This window comes from Pantherophis guttatus, chromosome 17 (assembly GCF_059756535.1).
Source record: "Pantherophis guttatus breed Tessera chromosome 17, ASM5975653v1, whole genome shotgun sequence".
Lineage (NCBI taxonomy): Eukaryota > Metazoa > Chordata > Lepidosauria > Squamata > Colubridae > Pantherophis > Pantherophis guttatus.
In genome coordinates, this window is record NC_142079.1 from 15,966,090 (window position 1) to 15,993,324 (window position 27,235).

At 52.4% G+C, this 27,235-nt stretch overlaps 2 protein-coding genes across 4 annotated transcripts in view; one reads left to right on the top strand and one right to left on the bottom strand.

Moving 5' to 3' along the window:
* LIMK2 (LIM domain kinase 2) overlaps positions 1-18,786 on the top strand; it is a 48,546-nt gene extending 29,760 nt beyond the window's left edge. For all 3 annotated transcript variants that reach the window (XM_034438490.3, XM_034438492.3, XM_034438491.3), the window contains 9 exons: positions 4,475-4,661; positions 10,452-10,538; positions 10,779-10,910; positions 12,219-12,275; positions 12,857-12,922; positions 14,098-14,272; positions 15,238-15,293; positions 16,970-17,127; positions 17,427-18,786. In XM_034438490.3, the coding sequence (XP_034294381.1) occupies positions 4,475-4,661; positions 10,452-10,538; positions 10,779-10,910; positions 12,219-12,275; positions 12,857-12,922; positions 14,098-14,272; positions 15,238-15,293; positions 16,970-17,127; positions 17,427-17,583 (1,075 nt within the window). In that variant the 3' untranslated portion in view covers positions 17,584-18,786. The remainder of the gene's footprint in view (positions 1-4,474; positions 4,662-10,451; positions 10,539-10,778; positions 10,911-12,218; positions 12,276-12,856; positions 12,923-14,097; positions 14,273-15,237; positions 15,294-16,969; positions 17,128-17,426) is intronic.
* Positions 18,787-19,282: 496 nt separating this feature from the next.
* PIK3IP1 (phosphoinositide-3-kinase interacting protein 1) lies at positions 19,283-23,467 on the bottom strand. Its single transcript, XM_034438494.3, has 4 exons — positions 22,965-23,467; positions 22,056-22,232; positions 21,714-21,792; positions 19,283-20,292 (listed from the first exon to the last, which is right to left on the bottom strand). Exons 1-4 carry the CDS (start codon positions 23,164-23,166, stop codon positions 20,085-20,087), a joined length of 666 nt encoding a protein of 221 aa, XP_034294385.2. The 5' UTR covers positions 23,167-23,467; the 3' UTR covers positions 19,283-20,084.
* Positions 23,468-27,235: the final 3,768 nt, after the last annotated feature.

Genomic DNA, 27,235 nt, shown 5'->3' on the forward strand with positions numbered 1-27,235 from the left:
AGTTAGATTGGTCACGAGGTATAATCAAAATCAAGAAAGAAAAAATGTATAACGGTTACTTTATTTATAGATCTGGTCATCTGTAAAAACAATTGATGGTAGAAGAAATTTAAAAATGCTGTTTGAATCCCAAAACTGATCTTTAAGTGATTCCTTATAAATTTGGTTATAATTGTGATATATCTTATATATATATATCGCCCTGAGTCTTCGGAGAGAGGCGGCATATAAATTAAATTAAATTAAATTAAATTAATTAAATGTGATAAATCTTCTGTTCAGAGATCCCAAGAGGCATCAAACATACTTACCGTGTTTTCCCAAAAATAAGACCCTGTCTTATATTTTTTTGAACCCTGAAATAAGCGCTTGGCCTTATTGCCATGCGCTCAAAAGCCCGATTGGGGATCAAGGGATGTCTTATTTTGGGGGAAACAGGGTAGGATCTAATTTATAGTAAACTTCAGAGACAATGAAGATAGCAATAGGCATAGCACCTAGACTTATATACTGCTTCACAGTCCTTCACAGCCCTCTCTAAGCGGTTTACAGAGTCAGCCTCTTGACCCCAACAATCTGGGTCCTCATTGTACCCACCTCGGAAGGAGGGAAGGCTGAGTCATCCTACAGCCTGGTGAGATTCGATCTGCCAAATTGCAGGCAGCCAGCAGTCAGCAGAAATAGCCTGCTACATTCTAACCACTGTGCCACCGCAGCTCCTACTAATTAGCACATAGAAAATAAAGGAAATAAAAGATAATCAACTACCAGAATTCCCCAGCCAGCATCCCAACCTCTACCGTGAAGCTCAAAACTCAAAATCTTTCAACTCAACTTGCCCCGCTGGGTTCTTGTGAGCAATTTTGGAAGAGGGAGCAGGATATATAGCAGGAGATGAAATCCACAGGCCTGTGGACTTCAACTCCCAGAATTCCTCAGCCAACCATGTTGAGTTGAAATCACCAAGTCTTAAAGTTGCCAAGGTTGGACACCCTTGCTTCCGGCCTGGGCACAGCACGGAAACGGCATTGGTCGCATTGGTGGATGATCTCTGGAGGGCCCGGGATAGGGGTTGCTCCTCTATCCTGGTCCTGTTAGACCTCTCAGCGGCTTTTGATACCATCGACCATGGTATCATGTTGCACCGGTTGGCGGGGTTGGGGGTGGGAGGCACCGTTTTGCGGTGGTTCTCCTCCTACCTCTCTGACCGGTCGCAATCTGTGTTGACAGGGGGGCAGCGGTCGACCCCGAGGCACCTTGCTTGTGGGGTGCCACAAGGGTCGGTCCTCTCGCCCCTTCTGTTCAACATTTATGTAAAGCCGCTGGGTGAGATCATCCGTGGCTTCGGGGTGGAGTTCCATCAGTACGCTGATGACACCCAGCTGTACATCTCCACCCCAGGCCACCCCAATGATGCCCTTAAAGTGAGGTCCCAGTGCCTGGAGGCCGTGCGGGCCTGGATGGGGAGAAACAGGCTCCAACTCAACCCCTCCAAGACCGAGTGGCTGTGGCTTCCGGCGTCCCGATATAGCCAGCTGACGCCATCGCTGGCTATTGGGGGCGAATCACTCGCCCCCACGGAGAGGGCTCGTAACTTGGGCGTCCTCCTGGACGCACGGCTGTCGTTAGAAGATCATTTGGCGGCCGTGGCCAGGGGGGCTTTTTATCAGGTCCGCCTGATACGCCAGTTGCGCCCCTTTCTAGATCGGGACTCCCTACGCACAGTCACTCAGGCACTCGTCACTTCCCGCCTGGACTACTGCAACGCTCTCTACATGGGGCTCCCCCTGGGGTGCACCCGGAGGCTCCAGCTGGTCCAGAACGCGGCCGCGCGGGGGATTTTGGGGGCGACGAGGCGCTCCCATGTGACACCTCTCCTGCGCGAGCTGCACTGGCTCCCGGTGGTCTTCCGGGTGCGCTTCAAGGTGTTGGTGACCACCTTTAAAGCGCTCCATGGCTTAGGGCCGGGGTACTTACGAGACCGCCTTCTGCCACCAATAGCCTCCCACCGGCCAGTACGCTCCCACAGAGTGGGCCTCCTCAGGGTGCCGTCCGCCAGACAATGTCAGCTGGCGACCCCCAGGGGGAGAGCCTTCTCTGTGGCGGCGCCCGCCCTCTGGAACAACCTCCCCCCAGAGCTACGTACAATAACAGACCTCCGGATTTTTCGTCGGGCCCTAAAAACCCATTTATTTCAACTAGCTGGGCTGGCTTGAGTCAAATTTTAAACGGATTTTAAATTGGAATGTTTTAATTACGGCCAAAATTATTTAATTATTTTAAACAGATTTTAGATTTTGTATGTTTTGTATGTATGTCTTGTTTTTACTTTGGCTGTTTACCACCCTGAGTCCTACATTGGAGAAGGGCGGTATAGAAATTTAAACAAACAAATAAATAAATAAATAAATAAATAAATAAAGCAATTGGCTGTGCACAAAGCATACAATTGTGCATTATCTCATACAGAACATCCCACCAAACAGAGTAACAGAATACAACCTCAAACAGACCCTGTGCGTAATCTGGGGGTTCTCCTGGACTCAACTCCTGCTCAAAGAGCAGGTGGCAGTTGAGGCCAGGAGGGCTTTTGCGCAACTATGGGTTGGGTGCCAGCTACGCCCTTTCCTGGACCAACAATCCCTACTCAGTCACTCATGCCCTAGTCACTTCCCTTGTTGACTATTGCAACATGCTCTACATGGGGCTGCCTTTGAAGAGCATCCGGAAGCTACAATTGGTGCAAAATGCAGGGGACTGCATGGTTTTGTGCAGACTCCGGTGTGCCCATGTATCACCTCTCCTGCGGGAGCTGCATTGGCTGCCGATTTGCTTCCGGGTGCAATTCAAGGTGCTGGTTGCCACCTTTAAAGCCCTCCATGGCTTGGGACCAGGTGACCTGAGGGACCGTCTCTTGCCGGTCACATCTACTTGACCCACCAGAGCAGGGAGGCAGGGAATGCTGCGGTCCCATCCCCAAGGGAGATGCACCTGGTGGGAGCCAGAAGAAGGGCCTTCTCCGTGGTGGCTCCCTCTCTCCAGAACATCATCCTCCCCAGAAATTAGGATGGCCCCCACTCTGACACTCTTCCAGAAGGCGCTGAAGACCTGGTTCTGCCAGTGGGCCTGGGGAACCCAGAGCAGGATAGAGCCCATTAAATGGCTCGTGTGATCTGCTGTCGCTGGGGCAGAGGGGTGATTTGATTTGATTCTTTTTTTATTAGTTTTATTGTTTTAAATGAGGTTTTATATTCTGTAAGCCTCCTTGAGTCTCCATGTGCGAATAGGCGGCGATATAAATTCCCTAAATAAAAATTGAAAAAAATGTGGTTGGTGGTCAGTGACATCTCACAGCTCCAGCCAGTCAAACCCATCAACGCTGCCCCAGAGCCCTACCTGACCAAAGCCCTGGCCTGTTACAGGTCCTAAGTGGCAGGCCCAGACTTGCATGCAGGCCACCCCTCAGCCTGAGGCTGATTCTCACAAGCAACAAGAAACAACAAGAGCCAACATGAGACCCTCTAATAAATCCAGGTCTGCATTTCTACCAACAGCACCATCACAGACTTCAGCAGCCTCCCAAATAAGATCACCGGCTCTTCTAATGCCGTCGTTTGCTGGCCGTTCTCCTCGGGGTTCTGCGTAGGACTATTTTGGAAATAGTAAGAAACCTGGCCTGCATGATTGACCACGAGACCAGTGGACTCACAAACATCAGACAAGTTTCAGTCTATTTCAGAAAGTCTCTCAACAAACCTAATTAGTTTTAACACTTCACATCTGTTAACTGATTCGGTTCTTGTCATCCGTCTCGGATATAATCTGCCCAATCGTTCTTCCATTTCCCTCCACCTCATCCCAATTTAAACGCTGCATCAACCGAGCCAGTCTGTGCATATGATGAAGGGAGCTGCAACTGGTGAAAGTTTATACCTTTTAAAAATAAATTTTGTTAGTCTATAAAGGTCCTACCAGATTTTCTGACTTTTGGCCACCACAGGCTAATGTGATTCACATAAGGAACAACAGAAAATCCTAAAGTAAATTGCTGTTAAGGAGGAAGACCCCCCCCCCTCCAGTCTACTTTTTCTGGATTGATAGAGATATTTCGTATCAATTCATTAATTGGATTAATTGTGTGTATATGTTTACCTCTCATTGTCATGTTCTCATCATACACTGAACAAATAAATACATACTTGGATCTATTCCTCCTGTAGAGGCCAGTTTAGGGATGGGATTGGGCAAAATCCCAGATATGCAAAGGATTAAAAGGAGGGGGCATTGCTTGGTAGCCTGGATCCTGGTCTGACTCATGAATGTCCATCCTGCTCCTGCATGGAGCCAGTTCCCCAGGTTGTTTGTTAAGGTGCTCTTCTTGTTTGGAAGTTTGCTCTTTCCTCAAAGAGGGAAGGGAGCACTGAGGCTGCAGATGGTACCTGGAGTCCCCTTCTGAATGTGTGTTGTATTCCAGGCGAAGCAACAGCATCTCCAAGTCCCCCGGGCCCAGCTCCCCCAAGGAACCGCTCATCCTGAGCCGCGACATCAGCCGATCGGAATCCCTTCGCTCCTCCACCAGCGGTTCCCAGCAGATCTTCCGCCCCTGTGACCTGATCCATGGGGAGGTGCTGGGCAAAGGTTTCTTCGGCCAAGCAATCAAGGTGAGAGAGCCAGCCCCCTTTCCCAACACCCAGGCTTCACATGTTACTTTCATTCCCTCCCGCCCACCCCTCAAATCGTCTTAGTTGCTCTTCTCTGGCACTTTTTCCAAGGTCTCAGCATCTTTTTTGTAATATGGTGACCAGAATTGTTTGCAGTATGCTGAGCACTTCTTCAGCTCGCTCATCATTCATGAAGAAGTTGAAGAGCCCTGGGACCATTAAACTTTGACGAGCATTTAAGCCCTTAAAACTTTGCCTCGCTTCGCATTTGCAACCATTCCTTTGATTGTATCCCTTTAAATGAATGGCACCCAGCGATTTGGTCTGCTGTAGCACATTCCACCCTGAAGTCTATAACAAGTGAAATTAGCTTGTCAGCTGAGGCAAACAGATGTTATCCCTTGTAGCTTTTAATCTAAATATAGCAGACCCTGGTTCTAGAGGAGCCCTGTCAAGGCATGGTTAACATCGGAAGTGCCTCTTGCATCCTATCCTGTAAATCAGAGTCTCTAAAATAAACTCTCAGATAAGAAGGTTCCAACGGATACAGTTGATTAATTTCCCCAGAGGGTCTTCAGTGAAATCAGATGTAACCCGTGTATGTATACGAGGGCGATTTAGTTAAGAGGTCGTACCTAATTGTCTCATCATAAATGCCTCGTTCAAGCTGGAGAATAGGCTTTTGTGGTGAATCTTCATGCAAGCTGGGTCCTCGGTCCTTTGTAAGGAATGTTGAGATGAGTTTAAACTTGTCTTCATTGTCTGGATGGGTCCTCAACACAGGGGAACATCCATCTACTAGGTGGTAGGGTTAGGAGGGGTTATTTGGGGTACCTTGACTTGGTTTCCAGTTTCCCCAAAGGGAAATTCCCCATCTGAAGACCAGGGTTCAGAGGAGAGATTCGGCTTTCAAAGGGTTTTCTCACACCACTGGCTTGCTTTGTTGAGACAGAGAATGAATGGAGCCAGCTTCTGATAATTAACTCTCCGCAAACTTAATTAGGGGGGAAAAGACTCTTGGAGCGACTGCTCAGAAACAGAAAGCTTAACTGGGGCCGTGTGTGTCAGTATTTTTTTCTTTGAGATCTTGGATTTTCTTTAATTAACACAGGGGTGAGTCAAGTCGGCAGTTGTCTTTCCTTTGACTTTAAAACTCCATTCTGGATTGACTCAAGAATTATTTTGTGAGCCTGTTAGAGCTGCCAGAAGTTTTGCTGACTCCCAAATGTGCAACATTGCAAGTCTGAGACAATACACAATACACCTTCTGTTCACCTTTTGGCTGTAGGTGGTGATCGATCCTGGCTCAAGTGGACCAAGCACAGGTTCCTCAGTCCGCAGCAAAAGTGGGGGAGGCTGATTGGTATTTGGTATCTATCCCCTATTAGAGGTTTTGTGTAAATCCTGGAGAAAACCCCAACTACTATTCGAGAGCCTTTTCACATTGCATAGACTCACACAGGGGTGATTGCAAAGGATCCCAGACAGATTCTCGTCCTTAGGAAGGTTGTTGAAATAGGCAGGTGGTTAATCCCCTTTCTGCTTTTATAGCTGGGAAGCCCTCTTACCATCAATTGCTTGCAGTTGGCAATGAAGTTGGCTTAAATTAAGTGTCTCCTAGCATTTATTCTGTTATTTGCTATATATAGAACAGCTTCCTTGTGTTGATAGGTAGAGAGCACAATCTCTATTTTTGCCAGTATTTTGCCATTAAGCAGTTTGGCTTAAAGTCAAATGATATGACTGTATTTTTAGCAATGTTTTTATTAAGCCCATCAAAGAAACTCTTTAACTCTTCTATTTTTGTTGAAATTGCAGTTATTTATGGATTTTACAGCCTGGGCTGTTGGAAACAGGTTTTAGGCATGGTGTTAGGAGTTGTAATATCAAGAGATATTTGTTTTGTCACACAGTAACTAAGCCAGAGGTTCAGACTGGATTTGGCATTTTTGTCTGCCTATCAAGTCCTTCCTAAGGATCTGGAGATAGGCAGATGTGGACGTTTGATGGTTTTAAAAATATTGCAGGATGTAAACTATCCCAAATTAAGTTGCCTTTTGTAATTGACTGACGGTGAAATTCTTAATGCTGACAGAGTTCAAAAGGTGTTCCAGTTGTTTGCACCCAATGACTATCAGTACTACTTTTGTTTTCTCTTGCCATAGTCACTCTATTTCTATTTGCAGGTCTTTGTATTTTGTGATCTTCTCCAGTTCCTTCTCTTCTATTCAGGTATTGTCACGTCCACTATCCAGACTTTAACATTCAGACAGACGGTCGGTCACCTGCTTCATGACATGCCAGACTTACAATTGTCAATGAGAAAGACAAAAGAGAGAAATAGTATCTATTACAGTCTGAGAAATTTATATTATTTTTAATATAAACAGATGGCTTGCCGCTAGTTGTATTATCTCAGAGGTCTTTCTCCTGAACTTGCTTTTCTTCTGTATTTGGTGATCTGTAGTTTAAGAAATTCATGCTGAAGCGAATACGTTGTTTTAAGACTGGTCTTCTTAAAGCAGGGGTGGGGACCCCTGGCCTTTTTATGACTTGTGGATTTCAACTCCCAGAATTCCTGAGCCAGCCATTAAAGGGCCATGCTGGCTCAGGAATTCTGGGAGTTGAAGTCCACAAGTCATAAAAAGGGCCAGGGGTCCCCACCCCTGTCTTAAAGGGAGCAAGGGAGGCCCTTTGCATGTGGAGAGATTCAAGTAAACAAGATCCCCAATTCTTTATTTCTAGGCTTTGTGGAGGTGGTGACATCTTTCATTCTTTTTCCAACTCTTGGAGATGAGCTACATTCCTAGGTAATCACAAAGTCTGTGCCTGGACTATATTAATTCCCTGAAAGGGAGTTAATGTGCAGTTGTGAGGCCAAGTAACCTGCTGGACTAGGGATGATTCAGTGACCTTGAGGTTTTGGGCTTAACCTCATGAAACTCTGGAAGGATCTGTGCCTAATTAAAGCGCCTGCCTTTGCGCTGTGCACCGTCTAAGAGGGCAGAGGAGGGGATGGTGCTTCGGAGTTCTTTCTGAATGGTGTGAATTGGCAGTATTGTGTGTTAGCAAGGAGGAGGCTTTTGGAATTGGCAACCCAACAGGAGCACACAGGGCTTGAGAGAACGACCACCTGAGCAAACGGGTTGATGGAAAGGACTGCTTTTTCTGGCAATCCTACTCTCAAAGCAGCTTTAGCCTTCCTGTGGAGTTGATTTCCTGGTCTGGTCTGCCTGGTGGGACAGGATGAGTTTCTGTGCTATTGACCTGGAAGCCTCCATCTTACCGGCCTGTCCCCAGATGCCTATTGCTGGCACAGAGCTCTGGGAAAGGAGGGGTTTGGCCATCTCCTGCTGGTGGACACCCCAGAGATATCTGGTCAGCTCTAATGAAAAACAGGATGCTGGACTAACAGGGTCCTTGGCCTGATCCAGCGAGGCTGTTCTTAACTTCTGAAGCATCCTGTATGGCGACAGTTTGCACTAGAGAGCAGGGGTCTCCAAACTTGGCAACTTTAAGACGTCTGGACTTTAACTCCCAGAATTCCTGGGAGCAATAGCTGGCTGAGGAATTCTGGGTGTTGAAGTCCTCAAGGCTTAAAGCTACCACGGTTGGAGGCCCCTACTCTAGAGCGTGTTTCGTGCTAGCCCTCCTGCTTAACCCTGGACAGGCCTCTGCGGTTTGATAGTGTCTCTGCCACCCTCCTCACCTTAGGTGTTCATATCTTGATCTGAAATGCCTCCAGGCAATCCACGTTCTGTTTGTGTCGCTAAGGCTGCAGGGTGAAAACAAAGCCCGACAAGGTGCAGCTTGTTCATAGGTCCCCTCCCCTCCCTGAGCTGTCGGTGCTTGCCTGCCTTGTTGACTCCAAGGCTGCTGGGAGGTGCTGGAAGGGCCTGGCTTGCAAGATTTGGACACGAAAGCACAAGTGAACTGCACCTGGCTCTGCTGTTTGCTAAGTGCGTTTGCGGTTTGAGCAGAGTCTTCGACCTCATTGTCACTTGTGACAGGTTCCTGAAGCTGTGCAGAGCCAACTTTTGGTCTCCACCAGTTTCACATTTCCTAGCCAAAAAATGTCGCTGTTGCTGTAGCTCGATGATTAAGGGCAGAGCACAAGGAAGAGTTCCTTGGGAAGATCTTGATTCTCCTAAAAACTTTCCCAGCTTCCGTTACAGGGATTTTTTTTTGTAAAGAAAAAGCGCATAGCTACATAAGGCACTGTGAATGCAAATAACATTAGCAAAAAGCTACTGGATAAAAGGTTACAGATTTCTCTCCAAGTGCTAGGAAAATTCTTCCGGCTGATGAAATTTGTAGGACGTCTTGGTGCGTAAAGTTGCGTGAATCAGAGTCTTCCTTTGACATAATTATTTCTGCAGAGTGCTCAGGCTCCTTCGGAAAGCCCTTGGCTTGCAGGGGATTCTGGGGGCAGGAAAGAGGGAGGGAAGCAAATGCAGAGAAGTCAAGTAGCCAGAGGGCTCTGGGGATTCTCCGTCATCCAGGTGACGGTTGTCCCAAAGGTGCTTTTTCAAGGGGCAACTGGACTTCCTTTGTTTTCCTTTGAAGACGTTTCACTTCTCATCCTTTAGCTTCTTGGATGAAAAGCGAAACGTCTTCAAAAAAAAGAACCGAGAATGTCCAGTTGCCTCTTGAAAAAGCATCTTTGGGATCCAAGTCGCCAGGTTTTCCTTCCATAGATCGTCAGGGCATATTACAAAGGCTGCTTTCAAAAGGCAGATGCCACTTTTGTGGCTCCTGACCTTCTGCAGAGCTCTAACTAGCTGGAGCTTTCTGACCGGTTTGGCCTCCTCGCTGAGCAGAACCCAACAGAAAAAAGAGGAGCTCTTAGGCTCCAGGTACCAGCCCTGGGATCCTAGTGTGGAAAGTACCCCCGTGTGCAATTGGTGGAAAGGGGAGTTTTTAAGCAAACAATTTCTTCCTTTGTGGACATGAAGGCATTTTTTTTAAAATTTGATTTATATGCCGCCCTTCTCTGGAGACTCAGGGCGGCTTACAATGCGCTAAGCAATAGCTTTCATACTTTTGTATATTTTATACAAAGTCAGCTTATTGCCCCCACAAACTGGGTCCTCATTTCACCTACCTTAGAAAGGATGGAAGGCTGAGTCAACCTTGAGCCTGGTGAGATTTGAACTTGCAGTAATTGCAGGCAGCTGATGTTAATAACAGTGCTTTAGTCTGCTGCGCTACCAGGGCTCTTAAAAAGTCTTCCAGTGTACCACGCGAGCCGAGCAGCACAGGCCTCCTGGGCCCAGAGTTGTGGAGGAAAAGTTCCAGTGAAACACTGGTCCGTGCTGATGAAGCTCCCTGGAAGGAAGCACAGAACCTGTTTTATTGTCAGCTTGAAAAGTGTAAAGTCGTCTTTGCTCACTCAGGGCAGCCTGTGGTTGAAGAGCAGAAAGGAAGAAGGGCCAGCCTACCCTGGATTTTCCTGGCCGCGTTCATGTCGAATCTCTCCCTTGCTTGTTGTTTTGCCTGCAGCCGTAGCAGAGATCTTGATTCTGCCATGGAGCAACCCTTTCAAATCTCGGAGGAGCAGAAGGAAACCCTGGTCACAGCAGGAAATAATGTGCTTAGCCATCGATGGGAGGGAAGAAGTTTCTTCACCTTCCAAGCTTGGCTTTGTTCCTCTCCCTCCTCCACCTGTGGTTGGGCTTTTATTCCAGGGCTCCAGGCAGAATTAGAGGGAATTAAAAGTGATTCAACAGGGCCAAGACAGAAGAACCCCTGTTCTCCTCTTGAAAGGTGTCATGCTCTTCTCTTCATCAGGTGACTCATAAAGCCACAGGAAAGGTGATGGTGATGAAGGAACTGATTCGCTGTGATGAAGAAACACAGAAGACTTTCCTGACCGAGGTGAGTCCCCTTTCTGAAAAGGGCCGTCTTGAAGATGTCCCGGCAGCGGAGAGCATTTCCTTTCAGCAGCCCTGTGGCTTAAGGCCCCACCAGAGGAAAGCGACTTAGCTCTTGGACATTAGCTTATGGTTTTTTTGATATACCAGAATTCATTATTTTGCTTTTCTAAGGAGGGTCCCTGGGGGAGAGGCAACGGCCTCGGTTTATTCCAAGCGTGGGAAACATCCATCTCTCTTGCAGGTCAAGGTGATGCGCAGCCTAGAGCATCCCAATGTCCTGAAGTTCATCGGGGTCTTGTACAAGGACAAGAAGCTGAATCTTCTCACCGAGTACATTGAAGGGGGGACTCTGAAGGACTTCCTCCGGAACGTGGTGGGTGCCACTTCTTGCAGCATCAGTAGGCTGGGCCAGGGGAAAGAAGGTCCTTGTGGAAGAAGCAGCTAAAACACCCCGAAATGAGATCCCACTCCATGGCTGGCTCACGAGTCGTGAAAGAAAAAAGACTTTGGTTTCTGGCTTAAACATGGCGGTGGTGACCTTTTCAACAAACCTGGGCTTAGCATGGTGTGTGAAGCCGACCAGCACCTGATATTGCTTTGCTCCCTTTCAAATTACCCATTGTAGAGCAAGGGTAGCCCTTCTGGGCTGTGTGAAATTTGATGGCAAATCCTGGACCTTTTACAAGATGGGTGACATAGTCAGCATTGACAATCACAAAATATCCACTTACTAAAGGTAAACGGAGTCACTTGCCCTCTTCATCGGCCCTGGGCCTTCTGTGTGCCCTTTTGGCGACTAGGGGGAGATGGCCTTGATGGAGCTGGGCAGGACCTGCTGCCTAGGGAAAAGGGGCTGAAGCACGTTGGAAGTCCAGAACTACAACATAACATCCAGAAGCGGCTCAGGTAGACCCCTCTCTCCATTCACTGGGAAGGTTCTCTTATTGTAACCCATTTCAATAAAAATAGTTTTAACCTTCCAAGGAGTTGATTTCCTGGCTGGTTGACCTAGTGGGATTGCATCAGTCTTGCAAATCTGATTGGACCTTCACCACTTCCTTAAAAATCTGGTGAATTAAGGATACGCCTGCCTGAGCTGCTTTCAAATGTTATTTTGCTCTTTTCAATTTAAAAAAGAGTTCCAGCTTCTTTTACCTACGTAATGGTTCCTGGGTTTTTCCCATCAAGGTCATCTTGTTCTTGTTTTTCTAAAAGACTTATTTGAGGGTTCATTTAAGGAAACATTTCTGGGGGGAAAAATGATTCTGAACATACAGTTTTGCTTTGCAACCTGCTGGGTTATGAAATTATGAAATTTCTTCAGTGCACAGCAAGGATTTCCTCCTCTTCCTCAAAGATATTTAAGATTGCTTAACGCACTGTAAGCCGCCCTGAGTCTCCGGAGAAGGGCGGCATATAAATCAAATTTAAAAAAAAAAAAAAAAAGGTGGAAATTCCTGGCGTGCATTGAAAGGATTTTCTGCAGGCACATGGGGAAGGCCAGTTCTGCATCTTATCACCTGCAGAAAATCCTGTTTCATGTCCTATCTGCATTCTGCTCTACACATTGGTAACAATTGGGTCAGTTTTTACATGCCCACCACTGCTGTGATGGCAAAACCCTTGGCATCCCTCCCTGTCTTGAAGACAATTTAATGAAGGGACCCTTTTTTCCTTGCAGGATCCGTTTCCTTGGGAACAGAAGGTCAGCTTTGCCAAAGGAATTGCCTCTGGAATGGTGAGCCCCCTTCCTGGACCCCTTCCTGGCCTTGCAAAGGGGTGGGTCTTAGGGCCAAAGGGAGAGGGTGCGGATCGCCAGTCCATTCAGCTGCGGTTGGAAGGTCTGCTGAAACCAACATAGAGTCACAGAATCTCCTGGGGCAGCACCTGAGGTTTAGTTAGTCATGTGTTTTCCAAAGCGAGGATGACACAAGAGCTGGTTGCTTTATTGTACCTTTCTTGGAAGTTCAAAACACGAAGAATGAGACCTGCCTGCATTTTAGCCCTACTGTAATTCTGATGAGGAAGGTTGGGTCCAGTGAGGACTAGAATCCGAGTCCTCAGTCTCAGTCCATCGCCCCACCCCACAGCTTCTGCCCCCAGCTCTTCTTGGTGTAGGGGTTGCTCCCACCCCTGACTCTCCAGCAGCCTTGCCTCCAGGCATCGGCCCTTCCCAGGGGACAAAGTAGCCCTTGGGCTGGCCTGTCCCCCGTCTCTTGGGCTGCTCAGCTGCCAGCGGAGGCTCCCAGGACAGTAGCCGAGGCTGAGCATGGAGACACATGGCGCCTCGTCTTCACCTCTGGCTTCTCCCTCTTGCAGGCTTACCTGCACTCCATGCGCATCATTCACCGAGATCTGAACTCCCACAACTGCCTGATCAAACTGGTAAGTACCTGCGCTTGGCCAGGTCCGCTTTCTGCTCACCTGCTGAAGTCATAGGAGGAGGCTGGCTCTCCTGGCTCTTTGGGGGCCCCGGCCCTTTCCCTGGGAAGCACCAGCCTCAGGTTGGACTGGCACAAAGGTCTCACAGTCGGAAAACTCGCCCAACAGTGCACCAGCCATTAGAGGGGAGCCAAGGCCAGTATGATTAATGTCAGCAGGTTGCAGCAAGTCAACTCCTCTCTTGCTGTTAATAGCAAAGAGCACCAAAGGATGGTCAGCCGAGACCTTGCAGGGGGCAGAGCCCAAAATAAGCATTTGACCACTGAGGGAGAATTTGGGGAGCCCCGTCTTCAGAAAGGAAGAAGACATTCTGTCATAGGGCGCTTTAGCCTTTGAGAAGCATGAATGCCAATCAATCCGGTGGTTACTATAGATTGTTTGGCCACAAATCCCACTTTGAATGGGAGAATTGCAAGCACACCCGCAATCACTTTCCTTGAGAAAATTGTGGCTTGTGGAACATGCGGTTTATGAATCAAAGCCTGTTCATTGGTCTAACAACTCAAGGAACATATAAATCAGGGGTTTTGAAACTTGGCGACTTGTGGACTTCAACTCCCAGAATTCCTCAGCCAACATAGCTCAGCAACGGCTGGCTGAGGAATTCTGGGAGTTGAAGTCCACAAGACTTAAAGCTGCCAAGTTTGGAGACCCCTGAAAAACTATGAATATCAGAGGTCATCCTTTGCTATTTCAGGGTCCCAGATTCTTTTGTTTTGCTTTTTTTAAGGCAAGCCAAACTTTTAAAATTCTTTGAGGCCCAATGAATTGATGAAAAGGCCTAAACTGGAGGTTTTTCATTGTTTTGTGTGCATTTGGATAAAACAAATCTAATTTCAATGCAATTGAAAAACCTTCACACTTGAGAACCCAAGAATTGCTGGCAGTTGGCGAAGGCCGGAAGGGCCAGGGGGAGCTTTGGCTCCCCAGAAGGAGCTGCCTGGAGAAGGGCCAGGAAGGCTCTTGTGCCCCTCAGCGGTGCTGATGCCACGTGTATGAAATGGGTTCCCGGGACATGGCACAGTGGTGCTTGCCCTCAGCATCAGGGCTTCCTCTCTCCTGATCAGTCCAGGCCTTCCCGGGACGGCTTGCTAATTCTTGCTTCGCCTTTGGCCCAGGACAACACGGTGGTAGTGGCAGACTTTGGCCTCTCTCGGCTGATTGTGGAGGAGAGGAAGAGGCCCTCCCTGGAAAAGCCACTGGCCAAGAAGCGGACGCTGCGCAAGAGCGACCGGAGGAAGCGCTACACTGTGGTCGGGAACCCGTATTGGATGGCCCCCGAGATGCTGAACGGTAGGAGCCCCCTTCCTCCTGGGGCCGTGGAGGAGCCTGCGAAACTCACCATTGCAGAGCCACTGGGCCTTTGCCAACGGTTGGTCTGTCCTCTCGTGGGCTCCGCACACGTGTGGAGCCTGAAGACTGGCTTGGAGCCTGAGAGTCTGCGGCCTTTTTTGTGCTAGTCAAATGAACCTATGATTCGCTATGGGTGCAGTTTTGACAAAACCGTTGTAAAACATACCATGTGAATGTGGGAAGCTTCAAACAATTGTAAATGTAACCTGGTTGCCGAGTGCCCAAAGTTCACTCACATGACCGGGGGGGGGAGGGAGGGGGCGACTGTTGCAACTTCAAATCCAGTTCATAGGTAGCCCCAAGATAGGTCCATCCTAACATGAAACAGTTGCTAAGGAATCGGTCGTAGGCCGACCTTGGGAGACAGGAGGGAGAGCCACAGTCAGGATAGTGGGTCTGACAAGTCTTATCTCAGCCAAGGGAAGGACTGGGGGCAGAGCAGGCATCTTGGAAGGGACCCTCCCTACTTCTCTGGAAGGGAAAAGTAAGGGAGGGGGGAATGTGCTGTCAAACTTGCAAGATTGTGTTGCTGTCGCCTTACAGTGAAAGTAGCCTTACTGCTCACAGTGGCTCCTTCTTCTCTGGATCACCTCGAAGGCTGACCGGCCTTGCCTCCCCTCTCCCCATTTGGTGGGGGAAAGACATCCGCCTGCTGGCTTTGGGCCTGATGTTCTTTTGAGGAGTGGGAGTTCCGGAAGGGCTGCCCTGATACTCTCCACTTCCTCCCCTCATAGCTGCCAGGGCTCCATGGCAGCTGGACACACACAAGATACTTGCCCCACCCTGCAGGATAGGCAGGGCACCCCGATTCTTCCATGTTCCGTTCTGTGCCCGGTTATCCCTACCCCTGCGTGGGTTTTCATCCATATTGTCTCCATTCTAATGACTGTTTCCGATTCTTACAGGACAGAGCTACGATGAGACAGTCGATATCTTCTCCTTTGGGATCGTGCTCTGCGAGGTAAGCCCAGTCCACTGAGGGGATTTGGGTGGGGTAGGGGGCTTGAGGATCGAATGCCGGAAAATGCCGGGGACCACACCTGGAGACCTCAGGCTTTGTGCCCCTTGGGATTTCACCAGCCAGCCCCCTGTAGAGGCTGCCAGGGCTAGAGACGAAAAGGGAGGGTGGGCTTGGACCGCCTTCTGGACTACCCAGAGGAAGATTCAGTGGTCAACCACAAAAGTGGGTTTGTCTCCGGTTTGGGCTGCTCATCTAAGAATGGAGCTGCCAGCTCACCTTTCCTGGCCAAGGACTGCAGCCACCCCAGTTGTCCAATGATTGCACAATTGCTTGGGGTTTTTTGGCACACCTGGTTGACCATCAGTCTTTCCCAAATGGGCTGGCAGTTCAGACCCTCTTGGTCAATGGACTCGGTCTCTGGACTTAAGGGGGCAAAGACTTCAGGAGGGGAAGCCCATCTGGGAGCTGAGGGCAGCTCTCCTCTTGCGGGTTTGTTGTGAATTCTCTGAAAGATAACGTGGAACTCTTAGCAGCGCACATATAATGCTTCCATTTCAATATTTTTCTTAAAAAGAGATTATATAAGAAATTGGAATTTTTATCATCTAACCCACTGCCTAGCAACTCTCTAATTTTTTTATAAATAGCACATATTTTCCCATATCAGCGACAACGAACCCAGGGATAACAACGGACAGCTTTTGCTCGCAATTTATTTTTCATCACTAAAAGTTTGCCATGTGTCAAAAAAGAAATATGGTTTAGGTTGTCCTTTTCGAGGGTGGGCCAGTTTTTCTGCTCTCATGATAAATCAAAGCTTATTTATATTTTGTATTTTTTAACCACCCATCTCCCTCAGAGAAGGTCTGGGCAGCGTACCATATATTATAGCACTCATTGCAGACTTCCATTTTTTCTACAGTGGCTTACTTCAAACAAAGCTAGCAGCAGGTCCATTCTGAATTCCTGATTGCAATTTCTAAGGTTTGAGCATATCAGTAGTGGGTTTCAAATCCTGTTGCTACCGGTTCGCTCGTGGACTCATGCTCTCTCGCACACGTGCTCAACGCTTCTATGCATGCGCAGAGATGTCTGGGAGGGTGGGTGGAGCCTCCCGCTGCCACCGCTACCAGTTTGCCCGAACCGGGGCGAACCGGTAGCAACCCACCACTGGAGCATATCCACCCTAAGTGAAAACTCCTGCTTTTCTGGTAGTTGCTCCAGCAAAGCATCAGTATAATTTTCTCTTATTTGGGGGGAAAAGCTGAGGCAATAACAGGCCTGGAAATTCTAATCTTGTCATTGTTTCAAGGTTGTTTTCTCAAACTGAGTCCAATCCATCTCATCCTGCAGCAAGAGCCTTCCGCTGTAGGGAGGTTGCATGGCCCTGAGCCCTGCCTGTCAGTGGGGACTAGTGTGGCAGCTTCACAAAAGCCAGGCTAGCAGGCATGAATACCGTGGCACCCAGTGAAGGTTGCCAACAGGGGTTGTGAGAAGGGAGCCTGCTGCTCCCCACAAGGCACCTTGGGCTGCCTGGGTGCTTGCAGTTGCCTCCTGCTTAGGCCTGGGACTCCTTTCTTGAAGCAATCGTCGAGTCAGCAGGAGCAGCAGGTAGCTGAGCCACACGTCCTGCCTTAGGTGCCTGGAGGGAATGACGGGGAATTGCTCTGCTCCAGATCATAGGACAAGTGTATGCAGACCCGGACTGTCTCCCTCGCACCCTGGATTTTGGCCTCAACGTGAAGCTGTTCTGGGAGAAGTTTGTTCCGGTGGACTGTCCTCCGGCCTTCTTCCCTCTGGCAGCCATCTGCTGCAGGCTGGAGCCAGAGAGCAGGTCAGTCTGGGGGGTCTGTGTGTGTGTGCCTCCTCTGCCCCACTCCCTTTGGGGGCTGAAAGCAAGCTGTTTAGGCGAGGGAGTGGTCGGCAAGGCAGCCCCATTGCTGATCCTCTGCTGGGCTTCTCAACAGCTGAAGAGGCTGGGGCAGAAGCGATCACTACTTCGGCATAGAATGGAAATTTAGGGTCAGCTGCATTTTTGGAAAAAGGCTTGCAGTTCTGCTCAGAGGTGTGCTAATGGCGCTCCTGTTAGGAAGCCCCCATTGCTACCTTCCCTTCTCCCGCCTTCTCTCCTAGGCCCCCCTTTTCCAAACTGGAGGATTCTTTTGAAGCCCTTTCTTTGTACCTGGGAGAACTGGGCATTCCGCTCCCTTCAGAACTGGAGGAACTGGACCACAGCGTGAGCGTGCAGTTTGGCCTGATTCGGGACAAGCACTCTGGCGATCTGACATAATCCCACCACTCGGCCATCGCTGTGCGGCTTCTTTCCACGGATTGTCCTGGAGGCAGCAGAAAAATCTCCACCCCGTCCGTTTTGGGAGGGCAACAGGAAGGCAGCCTCTTTCGCCTCGTTACTTCTCTCCACCACCGTCACCTCCTGTGGGCACTTCCTGAAAGCATCATCCTCTTCTTCACGCCACTCGCTTCTCAGTACAGATGCTCTTTATCTTTGGGAATGCGGTTCTCAAGAGTTGGGGTGCGAACCTGCCTTCCAACACAATACACTACAAGTTGTGAAGCCTCCAGGATGGGCTCACAAAGCAGAATCCCGCCAGGATACAAACCTTGGGGTTGCTTTGACTGGGACTCCCTGTTCTGCTAGATCAGGTAAGGGGAGGGCAACCTGGATTGCTTGCACTCACCTCTACAGAGACGGCTGAATTTTGTGGTTTGTCTCCCAGGAACAGCTCCGAACCACCATCTGCCTGGCCAAAGAACTCTTCATGCACTGGGTGGCATTTCATCGATCTGCCCTGTAGGGCCACAGACATGGGTTGAGGGCCAGGCTGGGCAGCTTCTCCGTTTGAGGGAGGGGGTTGGTGGAGGTGGATCCCTGGAAAGGAAGTGCTTCTATTCCCAAACTGACTAGGAGTGGAGCAATCAACTTGGGCCACAGATCTGAAAGACTGGCACGCTATAGTCACTACCTCTGTCCTCCATTTCAGGCCCCTCAGAGAAACACTTGGCTGGGGCCACCTTTCCCCTCCCTCTTCCAGATGTAGAGAGGAGCTGCGCTGGTTGCATCTCTCCCCTCTCTGCAAAATACATTGAGGGCTACTTAAAGGTTGGCAACATTTACACCCCTGGATGTTGAACATCTCCCAGCAGGTCTGGCCACGCGTCCCAAGACTCTGGAATGCTGTGGGTTGTAGTTCACTGGTGTCTGGAGGGACTTCTGCCCCCCTTTCATGCTACAAGAGCTCAAAATGCTGGGCCCTTGTACACTGGTCTAAGCGACTGCAACAAATCTGGTGCATTTTAGACTAGATTTCATTTCATTTCATTTCATTTCATTCTTAAAAGTTGTGTACGCGCACATGTGCTATAAACAGGCCAGCTATAGGAAACATGGATCATGTGTCAAGAAAGGTGACACAACTGTTGTAAGTGCACAGATTTTTGTCTAAATTAAAAGCAATAAACTTCGTTCTACAAAGATGAACGTAGATGCCATTTCTTGAAGCCTGACTTGGAGGCATTTTGTGAGTCTGGTCCATTCCCTACTCCAGGTTGACAATACTTTCATTGCAAAGAACAAGAGCACCAAACTCCTGCAATGCAACTATTGAGTTTGTGTTTGTGCTTGCAGGGCTTCTGTTGTTGCACAAATTCACTTGCTTTTCTTTGTAATGCCCAGTGAGGGAAGCTGCTTTTAATAGGGCATTAAAAGGAGGCCTCGAGTTTGACACCCCTGATTTAGAGAGTCTGCCAGAACGTCAGATGATCCGAGGAAGAGACTCTTGGGGGACTAGGCAGTTGGTGGAGCAAATCCTAAACCTTTTGATGGACCTGGGGGGGGGGGGATGTCTGGGCTGGAATGAATTTTGGCAACCTGAGACCAGCCTGGCCTTGGACAGGAGGCAGCTGGAGAGAGAAAGGAGGGGATGTGTGTGCCCCCAGGTGCAGGAGGTGAGTCCCACCAAAGACGACACTTACAACCTGAATAGTTTTTATTTTTAGGTATGAGGTATTCAAAACACTTAGAAATAAACTGTATCCAAAGGCATTTAAAAGATTTTAAAAAACCGCTAAACCTGCATAAACAGAACTCGTAAGAAACCTCTGCTTTTGGCATCCAAGTCCCAGTTCCCGCCCTCGAGTGGTAAAAGGTTTTTTAAAAAAGCACAGCTGGAGTTGCTTCCTTGCTGGCACAAGAGACATCAGCCCCCCATTCCAGCCCTACCCAAAGCCCTTCTGGGGCGATTCCAAGCTTTTCCTTTGGTGCTGCCTCCCCCCAAATCGCCTCTTTGCTCAGACAGGCCTGGCTGCTTCCGCCCCGGGAGGAGCAGGGAGGGGGATTTCCGTCTGGCTCCAGACTGGAGGGCTGGCAAGGCTGTGGCCGCTTTGAAGGAAGGGAACTGCCATATTATGTGCAGCCCTTTCAGCAGCATCAACGTGCGCAGGATTGGATCCCTGCCCAAACACTCTTTCCTTTCGCTAAAGCTCCCCACTCCAGCATGGCGCTGCCCAGAGAACGTGCAGGCCCCACAATGGAAGAACCAGAGGCAGCCGACCCTCCCAAAGTCCCACCCGGCCCCCTGCAGAGCTGCTGCTGGCTGGGGGGGGCAGCCACGCCGCCACTCTCTCTGCTCGGCTGAGTGAGTGCTGGGCGCTTTTCTGTCCGGGTGGCCTGTTTTTCAAACGGAAAAGCAAAATACAAATGGATCCTCAGGGTAAATGGAGAGGCAAAGAGGCCTCCGCCTCAGAGGTCCAACGGGGGGGGGCATCTCTTCCTCAAGCCCCCGGAGTGCCGGCCTGGCCCATGAGTGGAGTGTTTCCCCCCTGAATCTCCTCCACCGGAGTGGGGTTGGTGTGCACCACAATGACGTTCTCCTCCACGAGCTCACAGGCCGGGTTGCTGAAAGCCGAGAGGGGCAAAGTGATGCGCTGCATTTCGCGCTCGTTGGCTTTTTGCTCCTGCCGCTCTTTCAGGTCTTTGCCCCTGGAAGAGACCGAAGAGACGGGGGCGTTTGTGGGGGCGTACCTACAACTTCCAACAGGTGTTAAGATCAGGGCAACCTGGTCTACCCAGCTATGGGACGGAGCAGACGGCTTCCGCTTTCGCCTTTCAGCCCCAATCCAGGAGCCTTCGCAGGCAAACTATTTTTGTCCTAAATTTATATTTACTTTCCTTTGTCAGTAAATATAAATTTCAGCAGGTGTTGCTTTTCCCAAGGCAGTGTAGGAAACCTGAACTGTCCCGTGGCACTGGTGCCCCAAGACGTTTGTTCTGGGTGCAGAGCCACCGCAGCTGATCCAATTGCCTCCGTGTCTCTGGCAAGTGACACAGAGCAGTGGTGGGCATTTGGCCTTCGATGGTCCCCGGAAAACAGCAGAGGCCGCTGCTGGAGGCCACAGGCTGAGTTGGGAAAGTTTTTCTCTGCTCCACAAATGCCCTTCTAGAAACCTCTCCATGAACCCCAAAAATGCTTTCAAGCAACTCTCCTAGATAGTTGAGGAATGAGAGAAGCCCAAAGTTGGCAGGAATAAGCCAGGGACAGCTCCCCCAAATCCATTCCTGCATAGTTTTGTGCACACACACAAAATCCAGCCAATTTAATGGAGAATGAATTTTCATTTGCTACCAACTATAATAGTTGTCTCCCATGGCCCTCTGCCACCTGTGGGGCAGTGCACAGAATGTTGTGCCCTCAAATACAGAGATCCCCCTCCAGGACAGACTGGCTGGACACATTTCAGATTCTGAATGCAAGTTTTAGTTGCGCTTGCAAAACTAACCAAGGAGAGAAGCAGCCTAGAACTAAGGAGAAATTTCTGACCGCGGGAACAATTAATCATTGGAACTTCAGAAGTTGTGGGTGCTCCATCATTAGAAACTTTTAAGAAGAGACTGGAAGGCCATTTGTTGAAATGGCACAGACCACTAGAGTCTCCTGCTTGAGCAGGGGGTTGGACTAGAAGGCCTCCAAGGTCCCTTCCAATTCTGTTATTCCGTGGCTGCAGGAGCAGAGGGCTCCTGACCACTTCCCAAAAGTTCTGCCTCAAGAGAACAGAAGAGCCCCCCCACCCCACTAAGAAACTGCCTAAAACCAAGCTCCAAAGCATGGGGGAGCACTAAGAATAAGGCCAAAGTGGGTCTGAGCCCCACATGCAAAACCCCAGAAACCTCAAGAAAACTATTTGACCAAAGACAAGTATTGCCTAGGGAGAGATGCACACAGGCACAACAGACCTTAAGATGGGAAAGAAAGCATAGAGATACACACCCTGCAACTCTCACACGGGATAAGATGGATGCTAAGGCCGGGGATTTGTGGGACCCCCAAAGGGAGGCTGAGGTGTCCATTTATTAAAAACAAAACCCGTCCACAAGGGCATAAGGGGCTGCTCCCCAGTACTTGCCTCTTGTACAGGTAGCCCAGCACAACGCCCACTCCGATGCCAATGAGGACTACTACCATGATAATGCCCAACACGTAGCCTGTGGGGGGGGGAGAGAGCAGCGAGGTTAGTGATGCCCCCGCCCCGATCTGAGCCTGTCCACCTTCTAGGTTGCCCCCCCCCCCAACAGCTAAGCTGGGTTAGTTGGCAGCCTTTGCAAAAGGCTCCCCAGCCGCTGCTCCAGGGCCAAAGGGGCGGCGGGGGCGCGTGCGTGTCCCCCCTCCCTGCCCAGCACCCACTGCCAATCCCGGAGCCCGGCCAGAGTTCCCGCGGCAGACGGGGCTCCCTGCGCGGCCCGCTCACCCAGCGTGCCCAGGTCCTTCTTCTCGCCGGGCCTCATCTTGACCCTCTGGCTGATGCCCACCACCGGCTGCACCGCGGCCGACTCGCCCCGGGCGGGCTCGAAGGCTTCGGGCGGCTCCTGGGCGGCGGGCGTCCGGGCGGGAAGGGCCGGCGAGCCCGGCGGAGTGGCGGTGGCATCTGCCGAGGAAGCGCACAGGAACAAAAGTTGCAGGGGGCCTCCGAGGTCTTCTAGTCGCACCCGCCGCTCAAAGCGGGAGACCCTCCGCCACGTCAGGCAACTGGTCGCCCAGGAAGGGCAGAGGCGAGGAAGGGCCGCCCGCCGCCCCCGAGGAGCCCCGCTCGGTTCAGGCAGCCAAAGGGGTGGGGGTGGGGGTGGGGTGGAGGCTGGGAGTTATGGGAGTTGTGGTTCAAGGCGGGGCTTCGCTGCGGGGCGGGGCCGGCCACGTGCCGGGGGCGGGGCCAGGTTGTTTACTCCACGGAGCAATGCGGCTGGGATGACATCACCCCGCAGGGGCCCGTCGCCACACCGAGCGGGAGCCAATCCCGAGCCGAGGAGGGCGGGGACTCGGGAGAAAAACACGACGTCACCCTGCCCGCCCCGCCCCGTGCGGAGGACCGAGCATGCGTATTCGGGAGCAATCGTCGGGAGGTGGTGGGGGGGGTCGTCGTGTGCCTTCCGCGCCTCTGAGCACGTGAAGAGTGCGCCCGTTCTTCCCGGCGCCGCTTTGCCCGCCCCCACCCCGAGCGCTGCCCGCAAGTGACCGTCCCGGCCCGAGCAGCCCGGCGCCCCACCTGGGAAGCCCCCCGGGAAGCGCCCCGCCGGCAGCTGCCAGACGCGTGCAAAGTGCACGTGCGAACGGGCCCCGCTCCGCCCCCCCGTCCCGTCCCGGCCCCGCGCGAGCCGCGCACCTTCGGCCGCGGTGGAAAGGCGCAGCAGCGCCAGCAGCAGCAGCAGCAGCAGCGGCCGGGCAGCCTCCATCGGGCGGCGAGGCGAGGGGGGCCGGCCCCGCGGCTCCTGCTGGTGTTCGGGAGCGCGCAGCCTCCAGCCCCGCAGGCCGCCCTCCCGGCGCGCAGCAGGCAGCCGACTGGGGGCGCGGACCGGGGCTCCCATCCTCCGCAGCCGGCCAGGGCCGGCCCATCTGGAAGGGCGCCGCGGGCGGGTGCGGGGGAGAGGCTCCGGAGCGGCTCCGCCTCGCGCGGGGAGGGAGGGAGGGAGGGAGGGAAGGAGCGCGGGCGGGTTGGCTCCGCTGCTCCGCCGCCGGGCTCGGGTGCTCGCGCTGCGCGGTCCCCTCTCCTGAGCTCCCCGGGCCGGCGCCAGAGCGGGGAGCGGCTGTCCCGGCTCCTCCGCAGAGCTCGGCGGCGGCTCCGGCCCGGGTGGGGCGGGAGGGCCGAGACGGCAGACGGGCGGCGCTCGCTCTGGGTGCTGGGTGCGGCCGAGTCCCTTGTGCCCGCCGAGCCCCCCCGAAGGCCTCCTGCGCCTGAAGAAGCGGGCTTGGTGGGCTCACTCGGAGCCCTTTGGGATCAGGGAAGGCTGCTGACCTCCGTCCGAGTTTGCAAAATTGCAGTGTGTTCACACAACGCACCGGGCTGCCTTGAAGTTTGATTTTATGCAATTTAGTTGTTTGCTTTGTTTGCATTAAGCTGCTGGCGGTGGTTTGTCAACTACAATTTCTAGCACAAGAGGAAGGGTGGGGGTGACAGGTCTGCCCCTTCAGGAAGCGAAAGTGGGGGGTTAGTTCACAATGTTCCAAACCTGATCAGGATGCTACTTTAGTGCTTGAGATGGGGCATTTTGCATGGCAGTCATCAGTGCAGCTCAGGGGCTGACATGGTCTGAATTGGCTGAGTGTAGCTAAGATTTCATTTCTCTGCCGATAAGTTCCACGGATGTTATCAAATGCCTTTTTGGGCAGCCCTTGGAGGTGGCAGTAGAAATGGGGGGGGAGCAGGAGCAGGAGCAGGTCAAGGAGAAAGTGCCCAGCAACCAGGCTTTGTGCCAAGAGCCAGCTGTGTGTACTCCCAGCTCTTGTTTGATGCCCTGGAGGAGCGAGGCCTTGGTTCACCACACTAAAAGCTCAGTCCTCCCCAAAGAGCTATTTTTTGAAAGCCGATGACAGATGCCCAAATATCCACCCGCTCTTGGCTCCTTGCTTCTGCCACAACTGCTCAGACAGCCTCATTCCAGAAGCCAGGGTTCAGCCTTGGGCCTTTGCCAGGCTAGCACTCCAAACAGCACTACCTTTCCTGTGCCAAGCAAGCTTTTAGCCTTTCAGCTCAGAGTAGCCACAGGACTCTTCCCGCCCTACTTAGGGACAGAATCTGCGGTGTTATTGGAACGCCAAGCAGACGTTCTGCAACCTTTCTGGGGTTGCCAAGATCTCAGGTGCAGGGCAAGGACAAGCTGGGTTTGGTAGTTTGGCTGGGTTGGCAGTGGCTCTCAGGCTCCCTCCCCTGAGGCTTTCCTGCTGTCCTTCACTGATCACAACCCCCCCACACACACACCTTTCCCCCTTCCTAGCTTAACTGAAGTCCCAACCAAGTTTTCAGAGTGCCCCAAGATGCCCCACACCTTAACGGGGCCTATTTATAAGAAGGCACCCAGGCCAGCTCTGATGGACTGGCAGGGGGTTGCCTGCCTCAGGGCTCTTCCATGGGGCCTGCTTGGCCTGGCAGCAGCCCCCCCTCCCAGCTGCTGCTGAGGGCAAGAGAGCTGCCTGCCCACCCCTGCAGAGGGGCCTCCGTGTCCTTCCTCCTCTAGGGGTTTTTCACTTCTGTGCAAAGATGCCTTCAGGGCTGAGGGGCTTCTATGGCTGGCAAATCCAAGGACCAAAAAGTGCCTTTAATTCCCGTCAGGGTAAAAATATCGAAAGGTGCAAGCAGATTTCCAGACAGACTTACAGGGAGTTAACTGAGGCAGCAACTCCGAAATGTTTCCTTTCTGTGCCCCAACGCTGCTGGGCTTGGCTGCCTCTTCTCGCCCCCTGGAATTTGGGCTGCTCCCCGCAGACTCCACTGCACTGCAGTCCCCCCCCCCGCCCTTCCGCCTTGGTCCCTGGGTTCGGGGCCGGTCGTCTTCGACAGCGGGAAGTTGAGGGGCCTCCCCCGTGCCAGAAAGGCCGCCCTCTTGCTCCTGCCACGTATCGGGGGGTGCAGAAGGCGGGAGGCTGCTTTGGGGGGCTGCTCCCCCCCCCCGAGTGGCTGTAAAGCATCCTCTGGCTTCACGGAAAAGGTCAAAGGGTGGGAAGGTTTCGTCCCCACCCGAGTGGTAAAATTGTGGCCGATTTCCTGGGGGGGGCGGCGGGGGCAGTGCCAAGCTAGAGCTGAGCCTCCCCTCGAAGCGCTGCGGCTCTGAAGGGCGGGGGGGGGTTGTGTCAGCCTAGGCCTAGTGCGCCTCTGGGATCCCTCTGGCTGGGTGGCCCCTCCCCCAAGAGACGCCCCGGGCTCCAGCTGCCCCCCAGGGAGGGAAAGGTCAAATGCCTGCAGGAGCCCCTGAACCCCACAATGGGCGGCAGGAGGAGGGCCGGAAAGGCTCCGTTTGGCCGGCTCTCGGCTTACTCGCACGGGCGTCGCCAGAGCGAAGCGGCGAGATGGGCTTCCAGGCCGGCAGCCAAGAAGGGGGAGGCGAGGGATTCCTTCTGCCCCTCCCCCGTCAGGAGGAAAGTGGGGCCTGCCCCTCCCCGCCGCTCTGGCTGCCTGGGACGCCCCCGACCCCTCCGGGCGTCCCCCCGCAGCTTTGCCCCCAGGAGGCGGCTTCGGTTGCCCGCGATGCGGCGCAGTCCGGGCGGGGAGGCAGAAGCGCCGCAGGGCCGCCCCCGCTTAGCCCGGCTCCCCCTTCCCGGCCCTGCTGGAGAGACCGCGCTGCTGCCTGCGGGGCCGCCGAGGGAGGGGAGAGGCTCGGCCTCTGTGGAGGCGGCGGGACCCGCCCTGCAACCCGCCTTGAATCGGGAGGGCGAGGCTCCGCGGACGAAGGGCCGGCAGCGCCCTCGAGGACAGAGGCGGCGCTCCAGCTCGGCCGCCCGGGAAGGCGGACTCGCCGGCGGAGCTCCAGGCGCGGCTGCCCCGATGTGAGAAGAGCCGAAGGACGCCGGAGCTGAGCCGGGCAGACGGCGCTTCCCGTCCCCCCTGCCTCGATCCGGCTCTGGCTTCGAGTCCCGAGGAGCAGCAGCAGGGCGACCTCCGAGTTATGGGGAGGGGAAGCCCCACAAGCAGGGCGGGAACCTCTGGCCGTCGGCCGCTGTTGGTACTTCGAGTTCCCCTCTCGGCCCTTTTAGCGCGGCAAAGAACAGCAGCCGCGTTTTGCACAACGGCCCTCAAAAGCCGGGGGGGGGGAGATGCTCCAGCTGCTGCCTCCCAAGGGCCAACTTGGGTGGAGAATCCGTCCCGTTGGGGCTTCTGCGGGGTCTCCATTTTGAAGGCCGCAGACAGAAACTGAAAGTTGCTTCCCTTTTCTTACCCAACCCAACAGGCCTCCCTCATCGCAGCTGTTGGAGAGACCCACATTTTCCATCCTGTTAGCAGCATCTGCCCTTTGAAGTGGGGGGCCCTTTAAAAGGCCTGGCCAGCCATCCTGGCTTGTGCCAGGACCTCGTCTTGGGGTTTCAGAGGGGGGCACCCCCAGCCTGGTTGCAAGGATCAGGGTGTGGGGAGAATGAACTCTAGAAAGAATTTCCAAAATTTATTTATTCAATTTATTTATTTGTCCCATTTCTATGCCGCCCAACTCCCAAGGGACTCTGGGTGGCTTACAACAAAGAATAAAACAATGCGAACAATCCCGTTAAAAATGTTAAAAAGAAAAACATTAAAACATTAAAAACTTTAAAAACATTAAAACACATGCACTCCAATTCGTGGCCGGATCTCGCAAGATCATTATAACGAGATCAACGGCCTCAGGCCTGCCGGAAAAGCCAGGTCTTCACCGCTTTTCAGAAGGCCAATAGGGTGGAGACGGTCAGGACCTCAGGAGGTAACTGGTTCCAGAGAGCTGGGGCAGCCGCAGAGAAGGCCCTCCCCCACGGGCCCACCAGCTGGCATTGTTTAGCTGATGGGACCCAGAGGAGATCAACTCTGTGGGATCTTACTGGTCGCTGGGAGCTACGTGGTAGAAGGCGGTCTCGAAGATAACCTGGCCCTGAGCCATGTAGGGCTTTAAAGGTAATAACCAACACCTTGAATTG

What these genes read in the sequence shown, in the direction of transcription:
- PIK3IP1 (XM_034438494.3), bottom strand. Translation starts at nt 23,166, where the DNA reads ATGGGAGCCCCGGTCCGCGCCCCCAGTCGGCTGCCTGCTGCGCGCCGG. An exon ending in CCTTTCCACCGCGGCCGAAG is followed by an intron (nt 22,233 to 22,964) that starts GTGCGCGGCTCG and finishes CTTCCTCGGCAG; the next exon opens with ATGCCACCGCCACTCCGCCG. An exon ending in CTGGGCTACCTGTACAAGAG is followed by an intron (nt 20,293 to 21,713) that starts GCAAGTACTGGG and finishes GGTCTCTTCCAG; the next exon opens with GGGCAAAGACCTGAAAGAGC.